We start from the raw sequence: 26347 nt of genomic DNA on the forward strand, positions 1-26347 counted from the left end.
AACCTTGGACATAAACGCAAGCAGAAATCGAGATCAAGCAAAGCAATCAAAATCTAGAAGACCTAGAAGAAAAAATTAACAAAACACATCGAACATGAAAATTATCGGCAAATTGATAAAAGTAATCAGAAACGATAACCTAACCTAAAGAACATGAGAGACTGGAACACAAGTGACAGACATTTTCTGAACTAAGGATCACGATATTTATAGCGCTAGGGTTTTCGATCGCCGTTAATTTCAATTTAGGGTTTAGAATAAAACCCCAGCTGATAATCCAGAGGGACTTACGCCACGTGTACGGTCTAGATTCGAAGGTCTCCTTGCCTTTATCACTAGGAATTAGTGCTATTTTAAAATAATAAATATTCTGTATAAAGCATCATCTGAGCCGTCAGATTAATGGTTGGTGGGGGCATATGGATTCGACCTCATCGAAGACGATGGTGGGTTTCGTCGGTGGAACAGAACTGGTGGCGAAATTTTAAATCGACATATCCTATGTGGGTCCCACTCGGTTACCCGGGAACAGAGTCTTTAACGTTTATCAATCGAGGGAAAAATACGAAAAGGTAAACCGCTTGCAACGGTCAGGAAAACAAAACAAAGAAGGAAAGGATAGAAACCATAGCTAACCCACAGACAGAACCCAAAAAAAATGCTTTCCTCCATTTGAAAATTTTCCCTTTTAGAGTTTTCCCTCCACCAGGGAATCTCTTCTTGCTCTTCCTGCTGAACTCTTTTCCTGTACCTAACCCTTCAAACCGACTTCATCGAATGTGCTTTGCCCTCTTTTCCACACCTTCACATTCTTGTTGCCTCCATTTCCAGCTCCAGAGAGTTTCTTGATTCCAATTGTTAAACTTGTTGAAATTGAAATTTAATTAGAAAAGCCAGAAAGCCTATCTATAAATTGTTGCCCCACACCTAGGCTTGATGAATCAAACTGCCTTCTCCTTTCTTGAATTCAGTACTAGTCTCTGTAATCGCTTTTCCGGTAACAATTTCTGATCCAATGGCTTCTGGGTCTGGTTTCAAGCGTTCTGACACAATTGCTGATAGCATGCCCTTGGCTATGCGGCAATCTAGATATCATATGAAGAAATGCTTTGCGACGTATGTTTTGAAATTTGATTTCCTTTGAGATTCATTCTTTGTTTTACCAGTTTTTATTCATGAGAAGCTCTGGTTTTCAATTCAGGTTTGCCTCAAAGGGGAAGAGATTAATGAAGCTCCAGCATTTAAAGCAAGAAATAGATGCATCAATCGAGGACAGGCTCGAAAGAGCTAGGGTCTTGGAGGGCTTGCTAGGCTTCATCCTCTCCTCTACTCAGGTGCTAGTTAGTGCCTCTTTTTTTTGTTAGTGTACTTCTTTATTTCCTCCACTTGAAGAAGACCTCACTGATGCATGCATTTTGTTTCTTGGATATTAAAGGAGGCTATTGTTGTTCCTCCTTATATTGCTTTTGCTGTAAGAACAAACCCAGGATTTTGGGAATTCGTTAAGGTGAACTGTGAAGATCTTTCAGTAGATGGAATCACTCCTGCCGAGTACCTGAAATTCAAAGAAACGATCTGTGATGAAAAATGGTAGGCTATATCTGTCTCAAAAATTGAAAATTTCAACTAAATTTATTGATCATCAATAAACCATCCCTGAAATTCAATGAATTTCTTTCATATGATTGGACATTGATAATTGATTTGTATAGTCATGGCAATAACTTTGATCATTTGCTCTCAATTCAAAATTTTTGGTTTAGTGATTTGTATCAATATAGAATAATATAACGTGGATATGCAGGGCAACCGACGAGTTTGCATTTGAGATAGACTTCGGAGCATTCGATTACTCGATTCCTCATGTGACCTTATCATCTTCAATCGGGAATGGTCTCCACTATGTCTCTAAGTACACAACTGCAAAGTTGGCAGGGGGCTCTGAGAGTGCAAAGCCTTTGCTAGACTACTTGCGTGCTCTTAAGCATCTAGGAGAAGTATGGAACCAATAAAACCTGGTAAAGAAGTGATGATGTTTCTCTTAAAGCAGTCTCTAAAATTTACATTCTTTTCCCTTTTTGATTGAAACTTGCAGAATCTTATGATCAATGAGACCCTCGACACTGTTGCCAAGCTTGAGGCAGCATTGATTGTAGCTGATGTATATCTCTCAGCACTTCCGAAAGACACCACATTTGACCAGTTTGAACAGAGGTCAATGCTTCAGCTTCAGTTTTCTTCTGTCATCAGACACTGAAAAAAGCCAAAATGAAACTCAAATGATAGACCTCAAAACTGCCATTTCCTTATTTCAGGTTTGCCGAGTGGGGTTTTGTGAAGGGATGGGGTGATACAGCAGAAACTGTCAGAGAAACAGTTAGGTCACTCTCAGAGGTACTGCAAGCACCAGACCCAATCAACACGGAAAAATTCTTCAGTAGGCTTCCAACAATATTCAATGTTGTAGTCTTCTCTATCCATGGATACTTTGGCCAATCAGATGTCCTAGGATTACCTGATACTGGTGGGCAGGTATGAAATAAGTTGAGAATTAATAGAAACAGATTACATCCAATATGAATGAATGAACTGATGGTTAGTGCCATTTTAAACAGGTTGTTTACATTTTGGATCAAGTGAAAGCCTTAGAGGATGAACTGCTCCTCAGGATTAAGAAGCAAGGACTGACTATCAAGCCTCAGATTCTTGTGGTATGCTGAAATCATTGTGAGATGACTACATAATCATCACCAGCTCAGGTTGATTAAAAGCATTGCTTATTTGCACAGGTTACGCGACTTATACCAGATGCTAAAGGAACCAAGTGCAATGTAGAGTTGGAGCCAATATCAAACACTAAGCATTCTTACATCCTTCGAGTGCCATTTATGACAGAAAGCGGTGAACTTCACCAATGGGTTTCCCGTTTTGATATCTATCCCTACCTTGAGAAGTTTACTCAAGTATGTAAATGCAACCCCATTCTATAACTTCAGCATCTTTGTCTCAAAACATACATGGATCATCTCGGTCATATATTACTTTTTCTGAATTCCCAGGATGCCACTGCCAAGATCCTTGATCACTTGGAAGGGAAACCAGATCTCATCATCGGAAACTACACTGATGGAAACCTGGCAGCATCTCTCATGGCTAACAAACTAGGGATAACCCAGGTATGATTATATTGTTTACAGAATTCAACCAAGTTGTGGAACTCAACCTTTTGCCAATACTGATCTGATAGGCCTCTTAATGTAGGGAACCATTGCTCATGCTCTAGAGAAGTCAAAATATCAAGATTCAGATATCAACTGGAAAGAACTGGAACCGAAGTATCATTTCTCAAGCCAATTCACTGCTGACATAATTGCCATGAATTCTGCCGATTTTATCATCACAAGCACATATCAAGAAATAGCAGGAAGGTTAGATACTTTGAGAGTAAATATGTTTGAAAGACCACCTAGTAGTTCACTCTCCACCAATTTAGTGCTTCATGAATAGCTTGATCACACTCTCAAAGCAGTTCATATTATTAATATTACAATTTCGACTTGTTTAACTCTGCAGAATCATTTCATTTATACTTTGGAGGGTGTTCAAGTTGAGTAGATAAAATTTACTGCTAAAAAAATCTGACTTCTATTTTATTTTATTTGCAGCAAGGATCGGCCAGGACAGTATGAAAGCCATGCTACATTTACACTACCAGGGCTGTGCAGAGTAGTCTCAGGCATCAATGTTTTTGACCCAAAGTTCAACATTGCTTCCCCTGGTGCTGATCAATCTCTCTACTTCCCATACACCCAGAAACAGAAGCGAATGACCTCATTTCATCCTGCCATTGAAGAACTCCTGTACAATAAAGAGGATAACGATGAACACCTGTAAGTCTCTTACCTTCAACTCATTTAAGCAGAAAACCCTGTGAAAAATGAGACAGCAATTTCTCAGTCCTCTCTATTATCATGTGACATGATGAAAATCCCATCTTCACCTCTGTGGTGAATCTTTAAGTGCAGAACACAAACCAATATCATTTAACTCTTAAAACTCTAGTAGTGCAATATTTGATTGTCTTCATTTGCATACTGTTGTTCATTCTGAAGAAAACTACGGTTTTGGATTATTTCTCTAAATCTCTAACCTCGGAACTTAACCTTATTTTGAGCAGGGGATATCTGGCAGACAGGCAGAAGCCAATTATCTTCTCCATGGCAAGACTTGATATAGTGAAGAACATTACAGGATTAACTGAATGGTATGGAAAAAATAAGAGGCTTAGGAATTTGGTCAACCTTGTTGTTGTTGCTGGCTTCTTTGATCCATCCAAATCAAAAGACAGAGAAGAAATTGCTGAAATTAAAAAGATGCATAGCCTGATTGAGAAGTATCAACTTAAAGGTCAGATCAGATGGATAGCAGCTCAGAATGATAGAGTCCGGAATGGAGAGTTATACCGCTGCATTGCAGACTCAAAGGGAGCTTTTGTTCAGCCTGCTCTGTATGAAGCATTCGGCCTTACAGTTATTGAGGCTATGAACTGTGGATTACCCACCTTTGCTACAAATCAGGGAGGTCCAGCAGAAATCATTGAGGATGGGGTCTCAGGATTCCATGTTGATCCCAACAATGGAGATGAATCAAGCAATAAGATAGCTAATTTCTTCGAGAAATGTAAGGAGGATCCTGCATACTGGACCAAGATATCCACAGCAGCTCTCCAACGTATATATGAATGGTAATTAAATCCTACATTCCTCGAGAATATTCAATTAGTTGCAATTATGTTTTCCTTCTCTAATATTTGCATTTTCTTTCTGTTTGTATTTTGAAGCTATACGTGGAAGATCTATGCAAACAAAGTGTTGAACATGGGATCAATCTATGGTTTCTGGAGGCAGTTGAACAAGGAACAAAAACAAGCTAAGGAAAGATACATTCAGATGTTATACAGTCTCCAATTCAAAAACTTGGTAATTTATCTATTGCCAGTTTGGGTGTTGAATAAAATTACTCGAAAGGTATGAACAGATCAATTTCAGCATTCCTTATTGGTTTCAACTGGAAATTATTACAGGCAAATAGCATACCCATCCCAGTTGATGGAACCCAAACCCAAGCACCAGCAACAAAGCCAGAAGTTAAACCTCAGCCAACACAGCGCCAGCCAACACAGAAGCAGCCAACACAAAGGTACTAAAGTGATGAGTACTAGCTTTGAAGTCTTCTGAAATGTTGAAACCCTTGTTAGAATGCCTTAGCTTCATTTATAAATGTTTATCTTGAACCCTTACCATTGCATATCTTCTTGTTTTGTTCGAAACCAGGCGAACCCAGTCACGATTGCAAAGGTAATCTTGAATCCATTTTTACACATTATAGAAATATATAATCCTTCTCTCTATCATTGCTTGGGTCATCACTTATACCAATCATGTAACTTACTTCTAGGATGTTCGGTTAATTCCTGCAAAAGGTCTTAGGATCATTCCCTACTCAACTCAAAAAAGAGCCTTAATTCGCAGGGATGAAGATCCAGAGCCAGAGGTGAAGCCGACTGACTCCCAAACCGAAAGAGACAATGCTGTTCCCACCTGGGGTCGATGGTGCTTCTTATTAATTTCTTGTGGCTTTCTCTACTACATAGTGAAAAAGATATCTAATATGTTCATACAATAAAAGGCTGGGTGTTAATCAGCTGAAGTTCAATAAATTCTTGAATTGTGTAAATAAGGTCTGGTCTACTATAATGTAAACGGCTCCAGATCAGCAAGTTCATGTATGCAATTTACTTTGTCAATAAAATGCTTATTTCAAATTTATTCTGTAAATGTGGTAAATGGGCATATATCATCCAACGATATAAGTTTGAGGGTGTCACCAAGAGAGGCTTTACATCAAGATTGAGTAGAAGTCAATCCCCTCAAGCTAGAAAATATGAAAAAAAATGAGTGACCTCACTGATGGATCCTTTGTTGGTGCTTCGCATTGAATTGGCAATTATACTGCTAAGATAGAACGGCTCATAATAAAAATAAAATAAAAACGACTCACCACTCCTTCACGCAACACCACCATCACACAATTTGCAAAACCTTTCTTGAATTTTTACATTAGGAAGTCACTACATTTCTAGAGTTTACTGATTTAGAACACCTTCCTTGGATAGAACTCACAGAAGAGACTGAATTCAGAAGCAGCTTTTCAGGATCTCTAGATCTAAGATGTCCCTGAGGCTAGCAACTTAAATAATAACGGATGATGAACATTAATGTTTTCTTTGGTGACCCAAAGAAGCTTGATGGGAGACCCTCTTCAGGGAGCCATCCATAGTTTGGGTAGGTAAAAATTCAGATGAGCACCCAAGGTCATTTATTCCCCATGTCTGGTGTGAAGTCTGATTGTCACAGTCTGAGTCGTTGTATCGAGGCCAAAAAAATGGATCCAACAATGATGAAGTGTTCCCATGAAAATTAAAGAAAAATAAAATACGAATTTAAGCAACTGAAGCTGAAACCATCGCAAGGAGCTTAACAATTCATTTCCGTTCTCCGAATAATAACACACCATAATAAGAAAATGTATTTAGGAACTCATCAAGGCTGTCATGCATGCGCACACAGAGCATGCAGCAACAGGAAATACTAACGGGTAGTCTCTAGAAACACATAACATGCATATCTAGCAATAAAACATAACCTTCTTCACATTCTCCCTAAGGGGAGGTAATGGTCGAACAGCAGCAGTTGGACCTGAAACACGTGTGTTTCGGCCACCACCATGTGCTGCACTTGCACGACCTGTTGCTGCACTTGTCATAGATCCGCTATCAGATGTCTCCGGCTCCATGTAGAAACGCGCTCTAAATGCAGCCAGATGTGCATAATATGCTGGCGGAACTGACATCACAATAAAAGAATGGAAACCAATTCATCAGAAAACCAACAATAATCAGCATCCAACTCCAACAATGCTACATACAGAAAATACTGAGTCACTCTAATGTATTATGTAAAAGAAATCAAATCAAAGATGGGGATAAAACAAATGTAACTGCAAAAGAAATTTGAGAAAGGGAAGTAGGAACTAACCAATGGACACCGAACGGGTGCACCTTGCATATCTGCGGCAATAATGGGATCATGTCAGAAACACAAAAAATTGCAAGGTAGTGTACACTATACAAATGCAATACATGGATTCTGAAATTCTGGTCAATTTCATACGTGTAGCACAGATCGTTTGTGAGAGACTGCAGCCCATCAGCCGTGAACTTGTTCTCATCCCAAAGAACATGATAGTGAGCTGGACGGCTTGTACCCTGTGCAAGGTAGATATCACGGCATAACCATCATTCCTATGAATTGAAAAACATATGAAATCTAAAAAACTTGAAAGGCTAAAAAAATACTAATCGGTTTTACCTGTATGCCAGCATGGCTGCACAAGTAGAAGTCAAACTCTGTCGGGTGGCAGATCTTGGAATCAACAACAGTACCTGAGACGAAGTCCAAGGATTAGTATCCGGCTGGCTGTATATATACACTTTTGAAGGATCAATGTCCAACACGTAAATATTTGTTGTGAAAATAGATTTTAGATACTGACATAATACCTACTGTCTACTGATATGATATCATGTATTGGTAAATATGATCTTTTATGTACGAAACTAATATCACAAGAAGTCAAAAGATTTTGAAGTAAACATTGAAGTAGTTCTGCTAAACCTACCAGGTAAAATGTTACCACTCCTGTCAACAGCACGACGGTCATTATGGTTGCTCGCAAACAATCTAGTATGGTGACGCTTCTGAACCACAACAAAAGTAACAGGAGGCTGATAATTTGGCTCCAAAGATGCACATGCCTAACAGAACAGCCACAATTAAGAGTTAGGTTGGCTTTCAGGTTCCAATTTTGAAACGTCACCACTTAAATACAAGCAATCTACCTTCCGGATTGCATCCAATTCATACAGCAAGACTTGATAGAATTGGCCTTCACTCACCCCGTCTCTGCAAATAGAACATTAGTCTGCCCTATGTTGAATAGAGACAATGACAAAAACAGGGACAATGAATACCTATAGAATATTATCCTCTCTGGTTTCTGACCAGTTGCTCGGCGGAAAGATATTAAAAGTTCCCTGGAAACACAATTCCAAACTAATTCAGATCGTCCACTCAGAGAAATGATTGTCAGAAAATTATTGAGGACAGCTAATTCAATATAGAGTAATCACTATATAATAACAATCACTAGAGAGTAGTCACATACTTTATCATGCCACCAGATACTGTTCCTTTGGCAGAATCTTGCCAGACCTTATAAAGGTCTTGAATCAATTCCTGCCTATGTCCTTGAGCACTAACCAGACCAGCATATTTAGTGACTTCTGGCCAATCTTGAGATGCCACAACCTGACGCAACAATTGTAAACATTACTACCCAATAGTAATAACAATGTTGGAAAAAAGAAAAAAAAAGGGAAGCAGTATCAAATAAAAGAACAAAGCTAAACACTTGTAATGAGATGGTTTCAATTAGAAAACAAGAAAGGGAAAAAGAATTCTTACAGCTGCAATGGATGGGCTAGAGTCCTCGCCAGGATGGGGATGTGTCACATCCGCACCAAAGATAATGGTAGGCCGATCACTGACCAGAGGTATACGCCTTGACAATGCATCACAAAGCACTGTATTTCTTCCACCAACCTTCACATTAATCTTCAAAGCAACATTTGCCATATATTGCTTGCTCTTTTTAAATACATGCTTAGTTAAGCAACATTGGGAAACAAGTCCAAGGTTGGTCTCACAAATTCGCTTCAAATCACCTAAGGAACAACACAAAGAGATGCAAAAATTTTCATTATTATCTTACTGCGAAAGATAATTTAAACATGGTCAAGAGTATGAATTCCATACCGTAGAGAGAACCATTATTATCAGGCAATATAACAATCAGTAAATCAAGTTCCTTGCACTGTGGTTTGAGTTTGGTCATGGCATCATGATGCCTGGTCCTCAAGGCTTTCTCTACCTGATCAGGTCGAGCATTGTAGGGTGGAAGAACTGGTTCAGGATTAAAAACCTGCAATTGAACCAGAGGCTATTGCTTAGGAAGAGGACCAAACAATAAAATGATTGTATGCATTTCCCAAATCATACCATCCCTGAAATGTGGCACATTTGTGCAAGTTCTTGACAAAATCCCCGGGCAACACTTTCCTGCACATTGCGCGAGAAGTTCATACACAACCAATTGTTCACTGTTCCTCCATTAACCATTTTCTGCAATTGAAAGACAGGAAATAAGAAATAATCAAATTGGTTTATATGGCATCATTTGCAGAACAGACATTCTTCAATGTGTGAAAGAGTTTCAACCAAAAAGTAACAAGGTGAGAGAAGTAGGGGTAATGAGACTTGTACACCTAATTTACACCCTTCTCAAAGCCTTTGACTGACAATTATGCAAATTATAAGTGTCCCTCATATACCAAGTTATGCAAAAACAGGTGTAGTAGACATCTTTAAAACATGTGGAATAAAATGAATCATATCCTTCCATTCACAATATTTAATGAGGCAACAAACTCGAATACATAATTTAAAATTTTCAACCCATCAAAATATTGAAGATTTCTTATGTTAACAATATTTTATGACATAGTGCATCATTTTCTTATTAGGGAAAAAAATGTATGTATATCAATGATTACCTGAATCAAAACTCATACAACCCCAAATTTCTAATTAAGTTACCAACTTTCCTTACGCCAGTTAGTTTCTAACCCTGCTTGATCGAAAGCTGGAAAAAGCAGGGCAATTTAGTTAGGATCTGTTCTACAACATTCCCATTCCAAAGGAACATTTCCAAGACAATAATTTTTTTTTTTTTTCTCCTCATGTGGAGAATTTTTTCAGGTTAAAGATATGATTACATTGAAACACTTTGTCCCTCCTCTTCTCACTACATAGCAGATCACCAAATAGGTCAAACATGCCATAATCAAGGCAAAAGAATAATATAGACACAAAAAATCAGCAACCAAATCCAATCAAATCACAGTAGTAAAGCAATGGATGGGATGAACTCCAAGCATGAAACTTGACAGAATCAGAAGATGACGAACAAACATCTCAAGAAACCGAGCTTCCAATACCACCAGAAAAGCCATAGTTGTTTAAAGATTAGTGCAAGGGTTATAATTCTCCCGGTTAAAGGGAGGGTGGAGGTTCCAGACTAAGAACTAAAAGAAAAGAGGGAAACTGGGAAGTGTCATCCAAAAAACATAAAGCAAAGAAACTCTTCTGTTCTCTTCTCCACTAAACTCCTCCCACCCCAAGCCCCACAAAAAAATAATAATAAATAAGAGAGAGGACCAAGAGATGAGTATAAAACAGAATTTTGTTTGAACCTTCTGTGATATCCAGAAGCATTATCCATAATTGCATGTACCATATATCATGAAAATTACGTACTAAATTTGTTTTGGTAGAACAAAACAAATTTAATTTTCTTCAGAAGAATATTACTGACTAACCCTTGGTTTTCCACAAACCACACACAGAATAACTGTACTGACAACTACCAAAGCTTCAAATACTACAATTGTCCAGATAACTGTTTCGATCACTAATGAAAAATAAATCTCTCAAAAACCTAAACAACCAAAAACCATCATTTCAACATTGCACACACCTTATAAATGTGTACTAATAATTGGCATACTTCAAAAAAATACTTCCACATTTCAATCTAGACTGAGTTTTTGACACAGAAACTTTTGAGGAAATACCATATTGATACTTGCCAACAAACAACGGAACAAGTTCTAACCAATTTGCACAATTCAAGGGCCACATCTACTAACTGCGGAAATAAGCAGGATAAAAAACCAGTTCAACACACACAAAAGAATTTGAAACTTTACAATCAAAACTAGACAATACCTTATTCATCATATTCCATTGGCCAACTTCTGGCAGGCAGTCTTTTTCCCTTCCTGTGTCATGATATTTAAGCTGTAGACGCATTAGACAGCAACTGTAAGCTCATAAGATGAATTGCATAGAGAAATTTGCATAGGAATAGAATTTAAAGTTATTTTACATGGTTAGAAGTTAACTCACCCATGGTGGTGGGAGGATGCGTGCTTCAACTTGAGCAAGTTCCTCACTGATCTTGATCCCGAATTCTTTAGCATATGGATCATTACGGTAAGCATTGTGGTGCACCGTCTGAAGAGAATTAGATTTTGATCACTTGTTAAAGCCAAAAAAAGAAGGAAGAAGAACGAAGAAAGGTACCACAGTAACCATTTGCTCTACCAATAACAAATTGACTCACGCTAACAAACAGACAGTATACATATCACTCACAGAATTAAAACCGCAACGGTTCCTATAAGCCACCGAGAATCATAATTCAGGAAGCAAGATAAAAATGTCAACTATGTTCAATGTTCAAGAAAAGTAAATGTGACTTCTATTTGTCTTCCTCAAGGCTACTTTCTGTTTTGAAGAGATTCTTTAACTTCTACAAAATTTTCCATCAAACCAACTACACAAAAATGGATGTTTCTTTCTTTAACAACCATCGTCCATCCTGCTGATGTAAGACAGACTGAGTGGTTTGTGTAAGTTCTATGGAATCGTCAATACTAATACTACAAGTTCTGGTGGAAACCATGCTTTGTCAAAGATATTTTCATTCATCCCAGCAGTGGTAAGAAGAAAAAAGATTACAATCAAAAGAAAGTCTCCTCTTATTAAAGGCAAAATTGAGCAAGCGTAAACATTTTTTTTTTTTTTTTGAATGGTGGGGGTGCAAATGGTAGATAATAGAGGCTAGCAGCAGTGATGCACCTCCTTAATATCATGTTCTCGATCACGAGGACGCTGACAAGTCACTTTCAGCAAAGCCGTTATCTGTCTCTCATTTAATCTCTTAGAATATCGTTGGCCTTCAACAATCTTACAGACCTGCAATCAGCTAGGATTGGTAACTATGCAAATTCAGACAACAATTGTACAATCATTATGCACGGGAAATGATTGGACCTCCATTGGCAGATAATTTGGCCTCTGTTGGTTCCCAACTTGTAGACAAGGCCAGTGTGTATGCTGAATGACAAACCCATATGTCTCTTGAAAATATTGAACTACAAATTTCATAGTTCCTCTATCATCAACTGGGAAGCTGCCAAAGACAGAATGCAAATCACCAATTACGAGAAATTAAAGCCATCAAAAAATAAGAACTTAAAGGGAGAACATAACAAGGCAGCACACATAATTTCTACCAAACCATTAACCCTTACGTTAGTTCTCTTGTGGCCTGTGAAGTTAAACCAGATATACGGTATTTCCTGCGCATATGTCCCCTATGAGTAACTTCAACTTTCACACCTCTGAGAGCTTTCTTGATCTGTTGACAATTACAGTAAATTTATCTCAAATATAGAAAAAAGCACTTAAAACACACAGACACCCACAATTCCCATCCAACACTTTCACTGCAAGGAAGGTTTAACAAAACAGAAACTGACCTTAACACGATCAGCATCAGATAACGGTCTAGAAAGAACATCTCGGTTCAACAACTGGGTAACAAAATCAATCACAGGCAGCGGCTCAATGAAAGCAGTGGAAGACATATCTGCAACATCACAAAGAATGAGACTCTGGCCAGAAAAATAATATACAGGGCAGAGATTGAATTTACTAAGCATGGAATAGCATAACTTATGAAACAAGAAGGGAAAAAGTTTAGAGGGGTCTACACTTTAATGTGTCAACAAAACACTCATAAATTGGTTCTTACTAAATATAGATCTTACCAATATTCAGTGAGAGACCCATCTGAGTAGGGCGGATACTCTGGTAGAAACCACGCCAGCTTTCCAATCCATCACCAAGTGGTTGCCTTCTTCCTAAATCTGGAGAATAAAATGATCGTCCCACAGGGTTGAACCTACAATCGGGAAAAAAAGAAATCAATATGGATGAAATTTACTTGGCTGCATTAGAAGGACAAAACAACTCAAAATACAATGGCAAAAACTGTTGAAACATCATCAAAAGTACCTTGAAGTGGGTAGCTCACGCAGAACAATGTCAAGGACCTGAAGAGCTTCCTGTGGTGCATCTGCCTGCCTCCCTTGCAGAAATAATCCTAAATGATGAAGGTCAGCACGAGCAGCCAACTTGATGACAACCCTGAATTGCCGCTCCCTCCTATATAAAAACAGAACATACCACAAAATTAGCCAAACAGGTGTAGATGACAGCCTTCAAAACTATTTAAGAGTCCTGATGCATCATGGCAAGACCTGGGAGCACCAGTGCCATCATCCTCATCAATTAAAGTTATTGAGAACTCTTTTGAGGTAAAAGGTAGTGGCCCAGCAGTATAAAGGCTCTTTCGCCCATCATAGGCAGGAAGTCTCCTTCCCAAGTGCGACTCCCTATACAATTTCACCAGTTGACCCATCACAGCCCGGTTCACTCCTCGTGAAGTAACTTCCGGCGTGATTGAAACCTAGCCAAAATAGAAGTAAATTCAACATAACCAAGATAGAATTAAGCACCCAAAAGAAAATGAAGGTTAAGATATCAAATTTACATCATATTGGTGCAAATCCTTATCCGGAAGCTCAGCAAAGAAATGGTTTGCCTTCACCACACACTTTGCCCCTGTGCTGCCCTTGCCAGGTCGGGGAGGAAACCTCATAGCTTTGCTGGATGCGGCAACAGGCTGAATCGCTTGCATTTGTGCCGCTTCAGTCTGTACTGAAAGCTGCTGAAATTGCTGTGCCACTTGTTCAGTGCTTGGCTCAGGTGGCTGCGACGAAGAACCAGCTTGAAAATATGATTCTGGTTGTTTGCCAGAAAGTGCAGTTTGAGGGTTCACCATGGCTTGTTGCTGAGCCTGGGTTGCTTGGTGCAGCTCGGGAATTGGGGCCCTAGAATGGCCACCAGAAGTAGGTCCTGCCCCACGGCCACCAGCCATACTGCCTCCACCCCTGCGCCTTCCCATGGATTCAGGCGCAGCACCCATAGGCAGTTGAGGTGGCATTCCACGTGGCTGGCCTCCTCGACCCTGATATTCAGGGAGTCCACCATACTGCTGATGTGCAAGTCCACCCCTTGGCTGGGATCCACCACGTCCCTGAGGAGAATATCCAGTTCCATACCCTCGACCTCCTAGCTGAGGCTGTTGCTGAGACTGGGAAGCCCAAACACTTCCTCCACCTCCCTGTTGAGTGGGAGGAGCTCTTTCTGAAGGAGGCTGGGGGCCACGGCCAGAAGCAGGATCTTGGAATTCTGAACCCTCTCCACTGCTGCTAGGAAGTTCAGTTCTCCTCTTTCTCACCATGATGCTAACTGCCCAACAGCCACACAAACATCATTAAAAATAATTTAAAAAATGAATACATAATTTTCTAAGTTAATGGAAAAATACACAAATGTACTCTAGGTAAATCAATAAAACAAAAAAGGAAACTTCAAAAGTGAACAAAAATATAATTTCAATTCTTCCATCAATTAGCTCATGACAAAACCACCTAACACCTCTACAAGATCTACCCAGTTACAACCCCAATCAAAACTCAGCAGAGCAGTTAATTCAGATAACAAACCCTTATTTCAACTTAAGCTGATCAAAGCAATCATATAACCAGGATTGTGTACACCATAACGTGAAAATAGTGCAAATGGGGGAGGGGGAGAAACCCAGATAAGGACGAGAAACAAACCAGCGTTAGATATATATGAAACCAAGTAGAATATAAAATATGAGCATCCACTGACAGACAGACGCATCAGCAGCGTCTACTTGAAGCAGATATCCAAAAACCAAAATATAAAACAAGGCAGAACATATGTGTCAGCTGACTGACAGTTAGACAAATCAAAAATTGCAAGCGGTTACAGCTACAGGCAGATCCACCAAGATTACAGACGATTTGGATATAAGAGGCTAGAACATTTCAGCGCCATATTCAAGCAATAAATGGCGGCTACCTACAGCAGGATTAATAGAAGAGAGACCCTATAACATTAGAAGTTAGATATACCAACCTCAGAGAAAGGAAAACAGAGATCGTCTCAAGTTCTCAAGGTCAAAGAACAACCACAAAAACTCAAAATGTACAAAAATTCTCACAATAATACTGCAATCTAAATATACCATTACCAGGACCAAAATGCAAATAACTTCAACTCTCAGAACTCTAAGCCTGAACTCAATCTCATATCAATTCACCAAATAAAAAGAAATATGCGAGTTCCGAAAGCCACACAAAATCAAATCCGAAATCCTAAATTCAGAAGAGAGAAGAGGAACTCACAAAAAGAAATAAAAGACCACGAATCGCCCAGTCTAAATCAAAACTGATGATCCACAAAAAATATCAAGATGAATCAGAAACCCTAACAAACAATACCAAAAGAACAAAACTCAACAATACTGAAAACAGAACCAAAAATATACCCCTGAACTAGAAAAATAAAACAAAACGGGGTGACGAGATTACGATAGCAGATATTAAAACTAAAATGACTCGGGAAACTAAAAAAAACAATTATCTACAAGCTAGCAATAGCAGATCAAGAACAAAATAAGTTAAAACGAAGTAAACACCGACAATGAACTAAAGCAAAACACATTTCTGAAAGCATGAAACCAGAAAACTGCCATGAAGAGCAATAATCCACCATATTTACCTCAAAACCACTCTAGAGATACAACTTTCACTTCACAGATGGTTTTGCACTTTCCTTCGCTGGGACTGGTCTCCACTCTCGAAGATGAAATGAAACTCGGAGAGAAGAACCAAAAACTGGACAGTAAGACAACAGTGCGAACCCCCTCTCTCTCTTCCGAGTGAAAATTAACCAACTGTGACGCCTCACACTATATAAAGGACTAACTTTACGAAAACGACGCACGCTCGCTGAGCTTTCTCTCTCTACTCAGACGTGGATGATGACATGGCTAAAATCCTCATCTCGTTACATCGTTGACGTGGAAATTAATAGTTTATTATGAATGACGTGGGACATGCCACGATGGATTCCCTCTATTTATTTTTTTTCGTATGAACTATTTTTAAATTTTTTAGAAGTTGGAACGAGGTACGTGATTGGTGACGACCCAGGCCCACGATTCGTCTCGACAAGAGGAAGATAAGGCTGCTGAAGGCTAAACAATTAAAACAAAGCCGTTTATCGATTCAAGTAGATTCTTTTTCAGAGGGAAGTTACGAAAATGTTAAAGATATATATATATATATATATATAATTTTCTAGAAGTTTCTATACCGTGAGATTTCAGTATCGAATGTTTTTACTTTTTACCGAGGGTATTGAATTACCAAAATACCCTAGGAATGAAGGAATAATAAAAAGTAACGTTTGGTAGTGGAAGGGTTCACATCAGGATCCATGAGTTAAAAGTCCGTTCTGAGATGATTAGGAACAAAGCACCTGATAACTGATTGCTTCTTTTCACCTTTGCATGTTTGGTGAGGGTAAAAACCTAGTTGACAAATAAATGATTTGAACTTCAGTTGGTGGGTAACTATATGGAATTAACTTTGTCTTTGCTGTCTTACGATAGCGATTTTTAGGTTTCGTGTCAATTTAGAATAAAAAACAAATAGTGAAATTACATTGAATTGCACCGACATGAGTTTGGTAGGTTTTAAAATAGGAAAATAGTATTAATAGGCAAACTACAAAGACTTTATTTCTCCATTTTTTTGTCATTATTAAATCAGTCACAGCAGTCAAAGTTGTTCTAATGAACTTAGAAGGGGACTTGATTCTTCAATGCTAAGGCTGCGTTTGTTTGCTAGAATAAAAGTGGTGTGTGAAAATTCTTGAAAAAACAAAATTTTCTTTTAAATTTAAAAATATTGTTTATTTGGACATGAGAGGTAAAATCAAATTTTCTTAATTTAAAAAAACTTGTCTAGTGAGGTGGTAAGTCAATTTTCTCACTCTAAGTTTTTTCAAAACCTCATAAAATATGTGGAACTTAGTGAAAAAAGAAAAAATATGACCTACAATTAACACTTTTCCACAAAATTCCTTCATTTTCTTTCTTTCTCTCTCCTTCACCCCATTATTACACATGGAGCTTACATGTTTTTTTTTTTTTTTCACCCCTGGTGCAAACAAAGGTAGCCTAAAAGAAACAGGTTGTTTTCATTGTCACAAACTGACTTTTCTAAATTGGAAAACCTGCACTATGCATAGTCACAGCTTCCATGGTTCCGCCGAACAAAAACAATCACCTAAATGACGTTTGCATCTTTCATTCCAAATTCAATAAATTACAGTAGAAAGACTAAAATTTTCTTATGTCAATGATGGGTTAGTAAAGCGGTTAAAGGCCCAACCTCCTTAAGGGAGGTCTTGGGTTCACATTAATTATACAAAAACTTCCTTGAATATGTAATTGTGGTGCGTGTAAATTGGGCCGGATGAACCTCATATCCAAAAAAAAAACCTATTGAGTAGCGGACCTGATGATATCCGTGGTGGTTTCACATAGAACTTACCATCTTTTCCAGAGTGGAGAATCTTGCTTTAGTCACTGAAAGAGTTCATATTTGGGTTTAAAGACACTTACTTACCAATGAAGTAAGTGTTTTTATTTATTAAAGCAACTCATGTATTTTACACGATAGGACTCCTCATAACGATTACAAGTAGTAGAGAAAATATAAGGTTTCAAAATGTGAATTTGAATTTTAAAATTGAAATTTTAAATATTTGAAAAAACTTTAATGGAATTTTTTTTATTTTTTATCTGAGGTTCATCCAAACCAACTTGCACCCACTTCGATTATATCCTTAGAGGGAGCTTTGTCGTCCGCAAAGATCAAACCCATGATCTCTCTACTGAGAAGCATTGATCTTACCTTAATGAATTTTCGTTGAACTCTGTTTATCACACACGTTCTAGCTATGCACTGGTGTATCATTAAACTCATACATTAAACAAGATGTTTAATATAAATGGTGATGCCAGATTGTGTAGTGATAGCCTTATAAGAGGCACACTCTAACTTTGCAATCACACAGTTAGGCTGAAAGAATTTGTATTTAGGTGTAAACTATGTTACTTCCAAATAAATAAGTATTTAATTTATAGAAGTAACTCAAGTATTTTAGAAAGAGAGGAACCTTTACAATTATCACAAGTAGCTAAGGGATTAGGATTTTCAAATTTGAATTTTTAATATTTGAAAAAAATCGTTAACCTTCTTTATAACAAACCTTTTAGCTATGCCTTGCCGTCCCGTTGGACTCAAACCTATTCATTAAGGTTGCGTTTGTTTACTAGAATAAAGGTAGGGTGGGAAAAAAAGGTAGGAAAATTCTTGAAAAGAGTGCATATTTCTTACTTTTCCAGTTTTCCTTAAATCTCAAAATGGAAGATTATTTGGTTGCTGATGTGGCAACCTAATTTTCCCAAGTTATTTTAAAACCCCACATATTTGTTTGGACTTTGTGGGAAAGTTAGAAAAAGTAAAAAATAGGACCCACCACTATCATTTTTTCACAAAATTTTTTTTTTTCATTTTCTTCTCTTTCACCCCAATACACATGGGACCCACATGTTTTTTTTTTCTCACTCCACCTTTGCAAACAAAGCTAGTGTGCTTTTTGAAATGTCTATGGTCTTCTGAATTTCTTTTGCTTTTTTAAGCCGGAGATAAGAATATTAATATGCTTCAGTAAGAGTCGAACCCACAATCTCTTCACTAAGAGGTGTTGGTTTCAACCATTAGAACAACTCTGTGTTGATAAATTTCTTTCCTTTCATCCAAAGAAAAAACTATTATCCTCTTGCACTTTGTTCATGGGAAGAGATTGAATACAAATAATCAATGGGGATTTTCTGTTTTTTTAATCAAAATAAGGACAAAATTATATCTTAATAGTCTAGTAATGGTTCACAGTCTCGAAGTTGAATCGAATAATATCAATAGTTTAGACAAATATCGATCATGATCAATCTACTCAACTGGGATTCATTCTGTGGATCATATAATTCATTTTCTATTTCTCAATCCAATATGCTTGATTGGCTGAAAATGGTTTTAAAACCTAGATTTTTTTTTTCTTCATTGTTTTTTATCCTTTCACTGTTGTTAGGCTCAAATTGGCATTTTGAAATAATGGTATCCACTAAAACGTGTAAGGTTCTTCTTACTTTTTTGAATGGAGAATCCATAAAAAAGATAGATTTTCTTTCTCTCAAGAGACTAGTTCAAATTAATAGATCTGGAAGGACTGGGTGTTTACATTTTTGTTTTCTCCCTATGTATGGTTATTTTTAATTTTTTGGTAAAGATTTTAAAAATTGTTTTTTTTATTGACACTCTTATATGTATAGGTGCTCTTCCATACATGATGACTCGTACATAAAGATTGTGTGGCAGTCTCTATTTAGAGGCATAAAGTTCAAGAAAATCAGTGGTTCAATCCTCTGGAAGATGATTATTGCTTTTAGAACAGGATTATTGGAGGCGCTTGCTTGTGTATATGAGTCAATTCTAATTGAATTTGACTGTAAGCAAATAATCCGATAACTGGAAGGTGAGATCATGCCCAGATGACAATGGAACCTTTGATCCAAAATATCCATTATTTAATGGATAACTTTCTACATTGTATTCTTGCCTTTATTTCTAGGAGTTCTAATGTAATAGTAGATCTCTTAGCCAAGAAGGCCCTTTCGGTTTCAGGCTCAAAAGAATGGCAGATTTCCACTGAGTGGTTGGTGGCATTATGTTCACTCCCACCCCCCCCCACCCGCCCGCCTTGATAAGATTGTTGTTTACAAAAAAATAAAATCATCTGTTCCTTACACACCTTTCCCTTCTCTTACACCATCCTCTTGTAGGCCCCTAGTCACTATGACTAGCATCAAGCATGCCAAAAAAAAAAAAAAAAAAAAAAAAAGAGTACATGAAGATTTATACCTCAAGTGTGACAAGGGATGTTCATTCGTACCTGAAGATTTTTCCCCGAGAGCGACAAGTGGGAGTTCGGATCATCTCCCTGACGGCTACAACCACAAACTACAGGGAGGCCCACAGGATTAGGTAATGAGATTTAAAAAAAAAAAAATTATTATTTTTTACTCGTGGACCCTACATAATTTATTGTTGTAAAACCGTGAAAAAAGCACAAATGGGGAGATAATCCGGACTCGACAAGTGTTGACATCCATACTTAAAGATATGCTTCCTACAAGTAAAGGGTTTCAACACTTGTACTTGAAGATTTGCATCCAAGAGACGAGAAGCGACATCAGTGCATGAAGGTTTGCTCCCCGAATGGCGACAGGTGGTGATATTTCATAATTTTCATAAGCCCTCATAGATGAGTTGGGATTAGCTCCCCAACGGCTTCATAACCACAAATACAATGGGGCCCACAGTGAAAAACACTTATTGAAAAAAAAAAAAAAAAAAAAAAAACCTTAAAATTTTACCTATGGGCCCAACTGTGTTTTTGTGGTTGGGAAGCAGTCGGAGAGCACAAACGATGGGGGAGGTGATACCAATTCCTCATAGATGATCAAGTGTTAGTCGTGAACTCCCTTGATCATATGTCAGTACGATCCAGAGACTAGGTGGTGTTTGGCCATAGGACCACGTGCTTGGATGAAGACCCTTGGGTGACTTTCTTTTTTTTAGTAATTCCCTTGGGTGACTCTTGTGGCTTTATCGATGCTTAGGCCAACTTTTAAATACATACCTAAGTAAAGGCATTCCAATATTCACTATTCTAGTCACTCTGTCTTGTTCTCCACTTCATCTTTCCATCAATCTATATATCAGCTAGCTCCATTGGAGGATCACAATATGCTTTTCTTTCTCACCATCCATTGTGTGGGGTTCACGTGGGATTCACTTGAATACCACTTCTAAATTATTTTATGAATATATAGAATTGATCTCGCATAATATATATGGTGAAAAAGTTTAGGTACTACCATCGGCCATCGCAAGGTTGTTCAGTTGGCGAAGCCCACGCCTTTGTGGTTAAGTGGTTGATTTGATTATGTCTTATAATATTATGTGATGTGTCTCAGTTTTGATCTTGGTTCCGACTAATGTTGTAAATATGTTTAAAACGTTATATAAATATTTTATTTATTTTAATTGTGTCTTTTATCCATGGTTTTATTTAGTCCCACATCGGGTGGAGAGGATCTGATTATATGGTTTTTATATAGTAAGAGCTCAGGTATTATTAATTTACTTGATACCCTATAGTGACCTTGCTATGATTATATATATCTATATGACTTGGGACTTGGGACTTGGGACTTGATCCGAAGGCCCAGTTTGTCATGGGACCTATTCTGGAAAGCCCACTACTTGGTGAATACGTGGAGATGCCATTTGAGTGGCACTCTCTTGGAGGTACCTTGCTGAAGAGAGTTGAGCTGAAAGGTACCCTCACAGCCTTACCCTTTCACCCACAGCCTTTGGGGCTCTATATAAACTCCATTTCGTGCTCATTCTTGACACACATAATTACTCCTCCTCTCTCTCTCTCTCTCTCTCTCTCCCTGTTATTCTGTTTGCCAGTGAACATAACCTGATTATACCTTGAGTAAACCTTTCTGGGGTGCAACCTTAAAGGTTTGAGCTGCCTGATCTTGGGGTGAAGACACCTTAGAACCCGTATTGCACAATTCGGGGTGTCTAAATACCTTAAAGAAAGTACTTCATGTACGTTTCAGCTCTAAAGGAGTATTGTGGTTACAGCAATAGTTCTGGTGTGCGGTGGAGATCCCTCAATCATCAACAACAACTAAGCCGCATTAATATTCGTGTGCTTTCTCGTGTAGAGACGATGAGCCCTACAAGAAAAGTCAAACGCAGACCAGCTAGGATGCCGGACAACCGCCTCCAATGACTAAGTCAGACAGTGATCAAATTAAAATCTAGTGCAAGAGCTACACAAAAGTTTGCTAAGAAAGTGTTCATTACATACCGGAGGGGTGAGTTTTTGTTTAAATAACATGCGGATTACCTTTTCAATTGCAGGTAGGCTCCCCTGACGGTGGCCGCCCAATAGGCCCTGGACAGGCTCCCCAGTCAATTGTCCTACTTAATCATCTTCGAAGTTAACCTTTCGTTTATGGCGATGTTGCAATACAGGTCCAGCGTAAATAGAGCCATCCATTAGTGCGATCGGCTAAGATCCCAACTGAACGACTAGTTTAGCCCAAGTCGGGTCTAAACCCAGTCGGGTAGAATCTTTCCGTATCATTATGTAATATATTCATTCTCAATACATAAAAAATCATGTATTCAAAAGTGGCACTTGTTTAACTTGTGCCGTTCCGACCCAGATGACCAGTTCGGACCACGACCAGAATCTGCAGAAAGAGGTAACATATTTAATCCAGAGAATCACTAGCCGGAAAAGAAGGGAAAAAAAAATCTAGAATCAATTTATTCATTTTTATTGAGCACAGAGTTTTACCCGAAAGACAATTCAGAAAAAAAAATGCTGTGGTTGCATGATGCATCACATCCACATCTTTATCGTCAAGTGGATCAGAAACGTGTGTCAATCTCATTGGCTAGTACAATTAAGATCAGAACTATAAAACCAGTAGTGGGGCCCGTCGGAATTAGGCAATCCTACGGCGGAGCACTTTCATCCAGTCTGGTTTGCTGACCAAAGAATTTTTAAACGTGATTTCCGCTCTACCAAAGAACGATAGCTTTATCAATTCCCAAGACGTTTTCTGATGTATCTATCCAACGGTTGTGGAATGGTCAAAGTCTAAGCAATGGTGGGACCCTCTATTTCCATCAACGAGCATCAAATCAGAAGTCATAGTTTCAGATCCACTAACCGTTATACTATATATTTTTACCAATTTTCAAAATTTCTTTTATTAAAAATAAACTAAAACAAATTTCTTGAAGTTTGAGCCGTCTGATCTGATTGATGAATGGTATCAATCACAAGTGCCTTCCTTCCACTCTAGTGATTTTACCCATTTCGGGAAGATCACATTCCCACTCTCTCAACGTCTCAACGTCTCAACGTCTTCCCTTTCGTTGTCTCTGAAAGTTTCCCGAGACCAACATGAGACTGGAAAGTAGGACCCGCACAACCAAGGGCTCTCTGCTAATGACCAATCTGACCTGTCACTGTCGTGCCACGTGACAAATTTGTATTATTCAGAAGGAATTACCAGAAAAAGAAAATACATTATCCTATTACTGACCGATGATTTGATATGATAAGTTCCTTATAAAAGTAAAATCGCTTTATCGATACAATACTCGATAACGACACCTTAAAATTTATGCGAATTAGTTGATGAAGAATGTAGTTGCCGATATTCGTCGATTAGCATGTGCTTCAATTTCATACGAATTTTATTTTGTTCCAAGAGAGACTAACACTGTAGCTCATTCCTTGGCCCAGGAAATCCTGATGCGTAAGACAGCGTTGGATTGGCCTATTTCCACTCAGTGGCTGAAGGAGCCTGTTCCTTAGTCTGTTGTTTTATCTCTTTCTGGTTAATCAAAATGTTTCTTCCCAGTCAATGCAAGGTTCGTGGTAAAATCTATATTTCTCAGTGGAGAGGTCATGAGTTTGACTATTGCGGACAATAAAGCTCCCTCTGAGAATGTAATCGAGGTACGTGCAATCTAACCTGGATGAACCTCAGACACAACACAAAAAAAACAAACATTATCGAACACTTCACTCCTAACCTCGAGAGAATTTGAATTCTATCTTTCTATTTAAAGGTGTTAGTTTTTATTAACTAAGCCAATCTTTGGATTACTTCTCTTGACTTGAAATAAAAATTGCATTCACTTTGAAAGTAAGCTTAAATCTCTGGCCATTTCACCGTCTTAATTTTGTAATAGAATTCCACCAAATATTTTTTTTTGATAAATAACCTATTCAGCGGAGGAAAAATGCAAGGCCCTGCATAGCTCTAATAACCACGCAAAGGATACAGGCCAATCTCTACCCTAGAATTCCACCAATCTTGCTAGCTCTTTTGCTCCACAAATACCTAAAACTTAGGGGGCTTTTCCCCTCTAAATAAAGGTGTCTCCATATCCTTTCACTAAAAGCCCTAAAATTTTATCTATTATCTCAAGAAAAGATTTGGTATTGTGAGGTTAGAACAGATTCATGCAAAGTGGATCATGATTAGGGCGCATTTCATGTTCAGAATAAAAGTTTCTTGTCTCATTATTCATATAGTTTTGATCTTATAATGGTCATTTTCTGTCCAATCTAATTATTTTCTTATTTTTTACGAATCTTAGTAGTCTCTTTCCCATGATATGTTTCTTCTTTTGTTTGTGAAGATAAGTGATATGTTTTCTTGTGCAACCCATGAATCATGAAGGAAAGGAATTTTAATATTAAAAAACCATATAATTAATGCAAAAAATGAGTGGGCACTCACTATTGTTGGCATTAATTTACTTTTTTCTTCATTAGTTGCATCTAATGAATGTCAGAACCAGTGCTTCGCTTCAATGGCTCATTGGCTCCATTTGGACCAATGGGTTATTTGAATCAGTCAGACTTAATTCCCATTATTGAGAGAGTAAAGATATATATAAATGCTATCTACTAGTTTGTTGGAATTTAAATTATTTCATCTTCAACTAGAATGCTAAAAGGGGGAAGAATTACACTATGTGACACAATGAGAATCTTATATAATAATAGATGTAACAAAGAATGGGTATTATTGGGGTTTGTTGCATTCAAAACCAACTTGTTGGAGAAGTAGATTTGCTTGGAACTTGTTCACAGAGAAAATGGTGAGAGTAGGCCAACCTGAGTGGTCATAAAGCCATCTCTAACGATCAAGTCAGTAATAAAATACAACAATACCCGATGTTGGGAGTGAGAATGGCTTTGAACCGAGTAGTCACAAAGCTAGTAGGGAATGAGCAGAGTGTGTATTACATTTGAGCGAAGTGGGTATTGGTTTAAATAGCAAAACCTGATCATCTGGGCAGTAAGATCCTCTAGTCGATATTGATCTCTTCCTATTATTATTGTTAGGTCTTTGGCAACTGTGGCCTTCCATTTGGGTCTCCACAATCAAATCTTATGATGCAGCTTTATCTCGAGTAAGTAGGGATATGCTCCATCCATTTCGGATATGAGACTAGATTTTTCCGTTTGAAGCAAATACGCTGCTTAGTTAGCATAACAGTTAATGGTTTTCCTAGGGCGTATAAGAGCTTCTTAGCTCACGAACTACTTGGAATTTCGTAACCTTTCCTTTGTGTATGTTAAAGTTCACAAAGTCTTCGCCCTTGGGACAGTGCCAATGTTTTCCTCCGAAGATGTTACCAACCTTCTTAAGCCACTCCTCTGTCCGTTTGTGTTGGATTAGTTGGAAATGGTGAACCTAGCTTGTCCGACGATTAAGGACCAAGCCAAGTTACTTGGTAAAAAGTTGTATAACAAGTTCACATATTAAAAAAGAAAATGGTAGATCACAACCTCGGAAAAAGCGCAACATTACGAGCCACAATAGAAGTGCCTATAAACTATTTATATTGATGGATTGGCTTGAAAAATAAGTATAGGTTAAATTAACAGTCTAAGCTAACAATGCCCCTCTTAGATAGTAAATAAGACTAGATAAAAAATATAAAAAAGACTCAAAAGAATATTTAAGGAAGAATAACCTTTCAGAACCAGATCTTCCTAATGAATGAAAAAGCCAATATAAAAATTTTATTTTATTGATTCATTGTGCTACGAGACAAGATATAATATAAAAAGTATAAGACAAGTGAAACTTTAGCTGTCATTTTTTTACAAAAAAAAAACTATATTCTGTTACATTCCTACTCATTAGCATTTTAATGGTCCAGAGTGTTTCCTTTACAAAATAACCTACCAAGGAATTGATGTCGGAGTAGATCATGTAATCCAGTTGGGGCTAGACTTAATGATGTCTTTCTATCAATGTGAGTGTGGACCACTCTAAGTGCATCAAAGATTTAAAGGGGTTTGTAGGTTAACATGGCAAGGATATGTCCTTACATGAAAAGGAAAACCCAAATGGTATCTAAAATCCTATTGCTTTAAAATCTATACATGAGTTGTCAATTCTATACTTCAACTTTCATTTTAATTTGATTTTGAAGTCCATTGTCAACCAATAGACTTAAATTTGATTTTAAGTAGGAATGTGAATAAGATCAATCCATGTTTTAAAAGTAAGAAAAAGATGGAGGATCAACCAATAGGATTGTTAACCTTTCCTAAAAGAT

General features: G+C 37.8%; 2 protein-coding genes across 3 annotated transcripts; one reads left to right on the top strand and one right to left on the bottom strand.

Moving 5' to 3' along the window:
- The first annotated feature begins 797 nt into the window (after window positions 1–797).
- On the top strand, window positions 798–5810 carry LOC149012931 (sucrose synthase 7-like). 2 transcript variants are annotated; one of them, XM_089159514.1, is made up of 16 exons: window positions 798–1116; window positions 1202–1334; window positions 1436–1590; window positions 1805–1997; window positions 2096–2214; window positions 2316–2532; window positions 2616–2711; window positions 2790–2963; window positions 3060–3176; window positions 3262–3428; window positions 3666–3890; window positions 4178–4744; window positions 4841–4979; window positions 5084–5199; window positions 5334–5357; window positions 5532–5810. In XM_089159514.1, the coding sequence occupies exons 1-16, from the start codon at window positions 1016–1018 to the stop codon at window positions 5683–5685; spliced, it is 2697 nt and encodes an 898-aa protein (XP_089015640.1). In that variant the 5' UTR covers window positions 798–1015; the 3' UTR covers window positions 5686–5810. The 2 variants fall into 2 exon arrangements, with proteins under 2 accessions (XP_089015640.1, XP_089015641.1); XM_089159515.1 differs by having other exon boundaries at window positions 5458–5624.
- Window positions 5811–6447: 637 nt separating this feature from the next.
- LOC149012932 (protein argonaute 1-like) lies at window positions 6448–15906 on the bottom strand. Its single transcript, XM_089159513.1, has 22 exons — window positions 15747–15906; window positions 13642–14402; window positions 13349–13557; window positions 13104–13253; window positions 12857–12990; window positions 12566–12675; window positions 12338–12444; window positions 12078–12216; window positions 11883–11999; window positions 11148–11255; window positions 10968–11039; window positions 9180–9302; window positions 8937–9102; window positions 8586–8845; window positions 8287–8429; window positions 8093–8155; window positions 7961–8024; window positions 7741–7876; window positions 7431–7504; window positions 7233–7327; window positions 7098–7129; window positions 6448–6905 (listed from the first exon to the last, which is right to left on the bottom strand). The coding sequence occupies exons 2-22, from the start codon at window positions 14392–14394 to the stop codon at window positions 6688–6690; spliced, it is 3273 nt and encodes a 1090-aa protein (XP_089015639.1). The 5' UTR covers window positions 14395–14402; window positions 15747–15906; the 3' UTR covers window positions 6448–6687.
- Between the last annotated feature and the right edge of the window lie 10441 nt (window positions 15907–26347).

This window comes from Hakea prostrata, chromosome 6 (assembly GCF_041222555.1).
Source record: "Hakea prostrata isolate BN-2017 chromosome 6, UWA_Hpros_2, whole genome shotgun sequence".
NCBI lineage: Eukaryota > Viridiplantae > Streptophyta > Magnoliopsida > Proteales > Proteaceae > Hakea > Hakea prostrata.

Bases quoted from the DNA above. Each gene is read 5' to 3' on its own strand.
- LOC149012931 (XM_089159514.1), top strand. From the start codon at position 1,016: ATGGCTTCTGGGTCTGGTTTCAAGCGTTCTGACACAATTGCTGATAGC. The intron at 3,891-4,177 runs GTAAGTCTCTTA...TATTTTGAGCAG, and splicing joins GAGGATAACGATGAACACCT to GGGATATCTGGCAGACAGGC. The intron at 5,200-5,333 runs GTACTAAAGTGA...GTTCGAAACCAG, and splicing joins CAGAAGCAGCCAACACAAAG to GCGAACCCAGTCACGATTGC.
- LOC149012932 (XM_089159513.1), bottom strand. From the start codon at position 14,394: ATGGTGAGAAAGAGGAGAACTGAACTTCCTAGCAGCAGTGGAGAGGGT. The intron at 12,217-12,337 runs GTAAGGGTTAAT...TGTCTTTGGCAG, and splicing joins CAGGCCACAAGAGAACTAAC to CTTCCCAGTTGATGATAGAG. The intron at 6,906-7,097 runs GTTAGTTCCTAC...TTGTGATGTCAG, and splicing joins CACCCGTTCGGTGTCCATTG to TTCCGCCAGCATATTATGCA.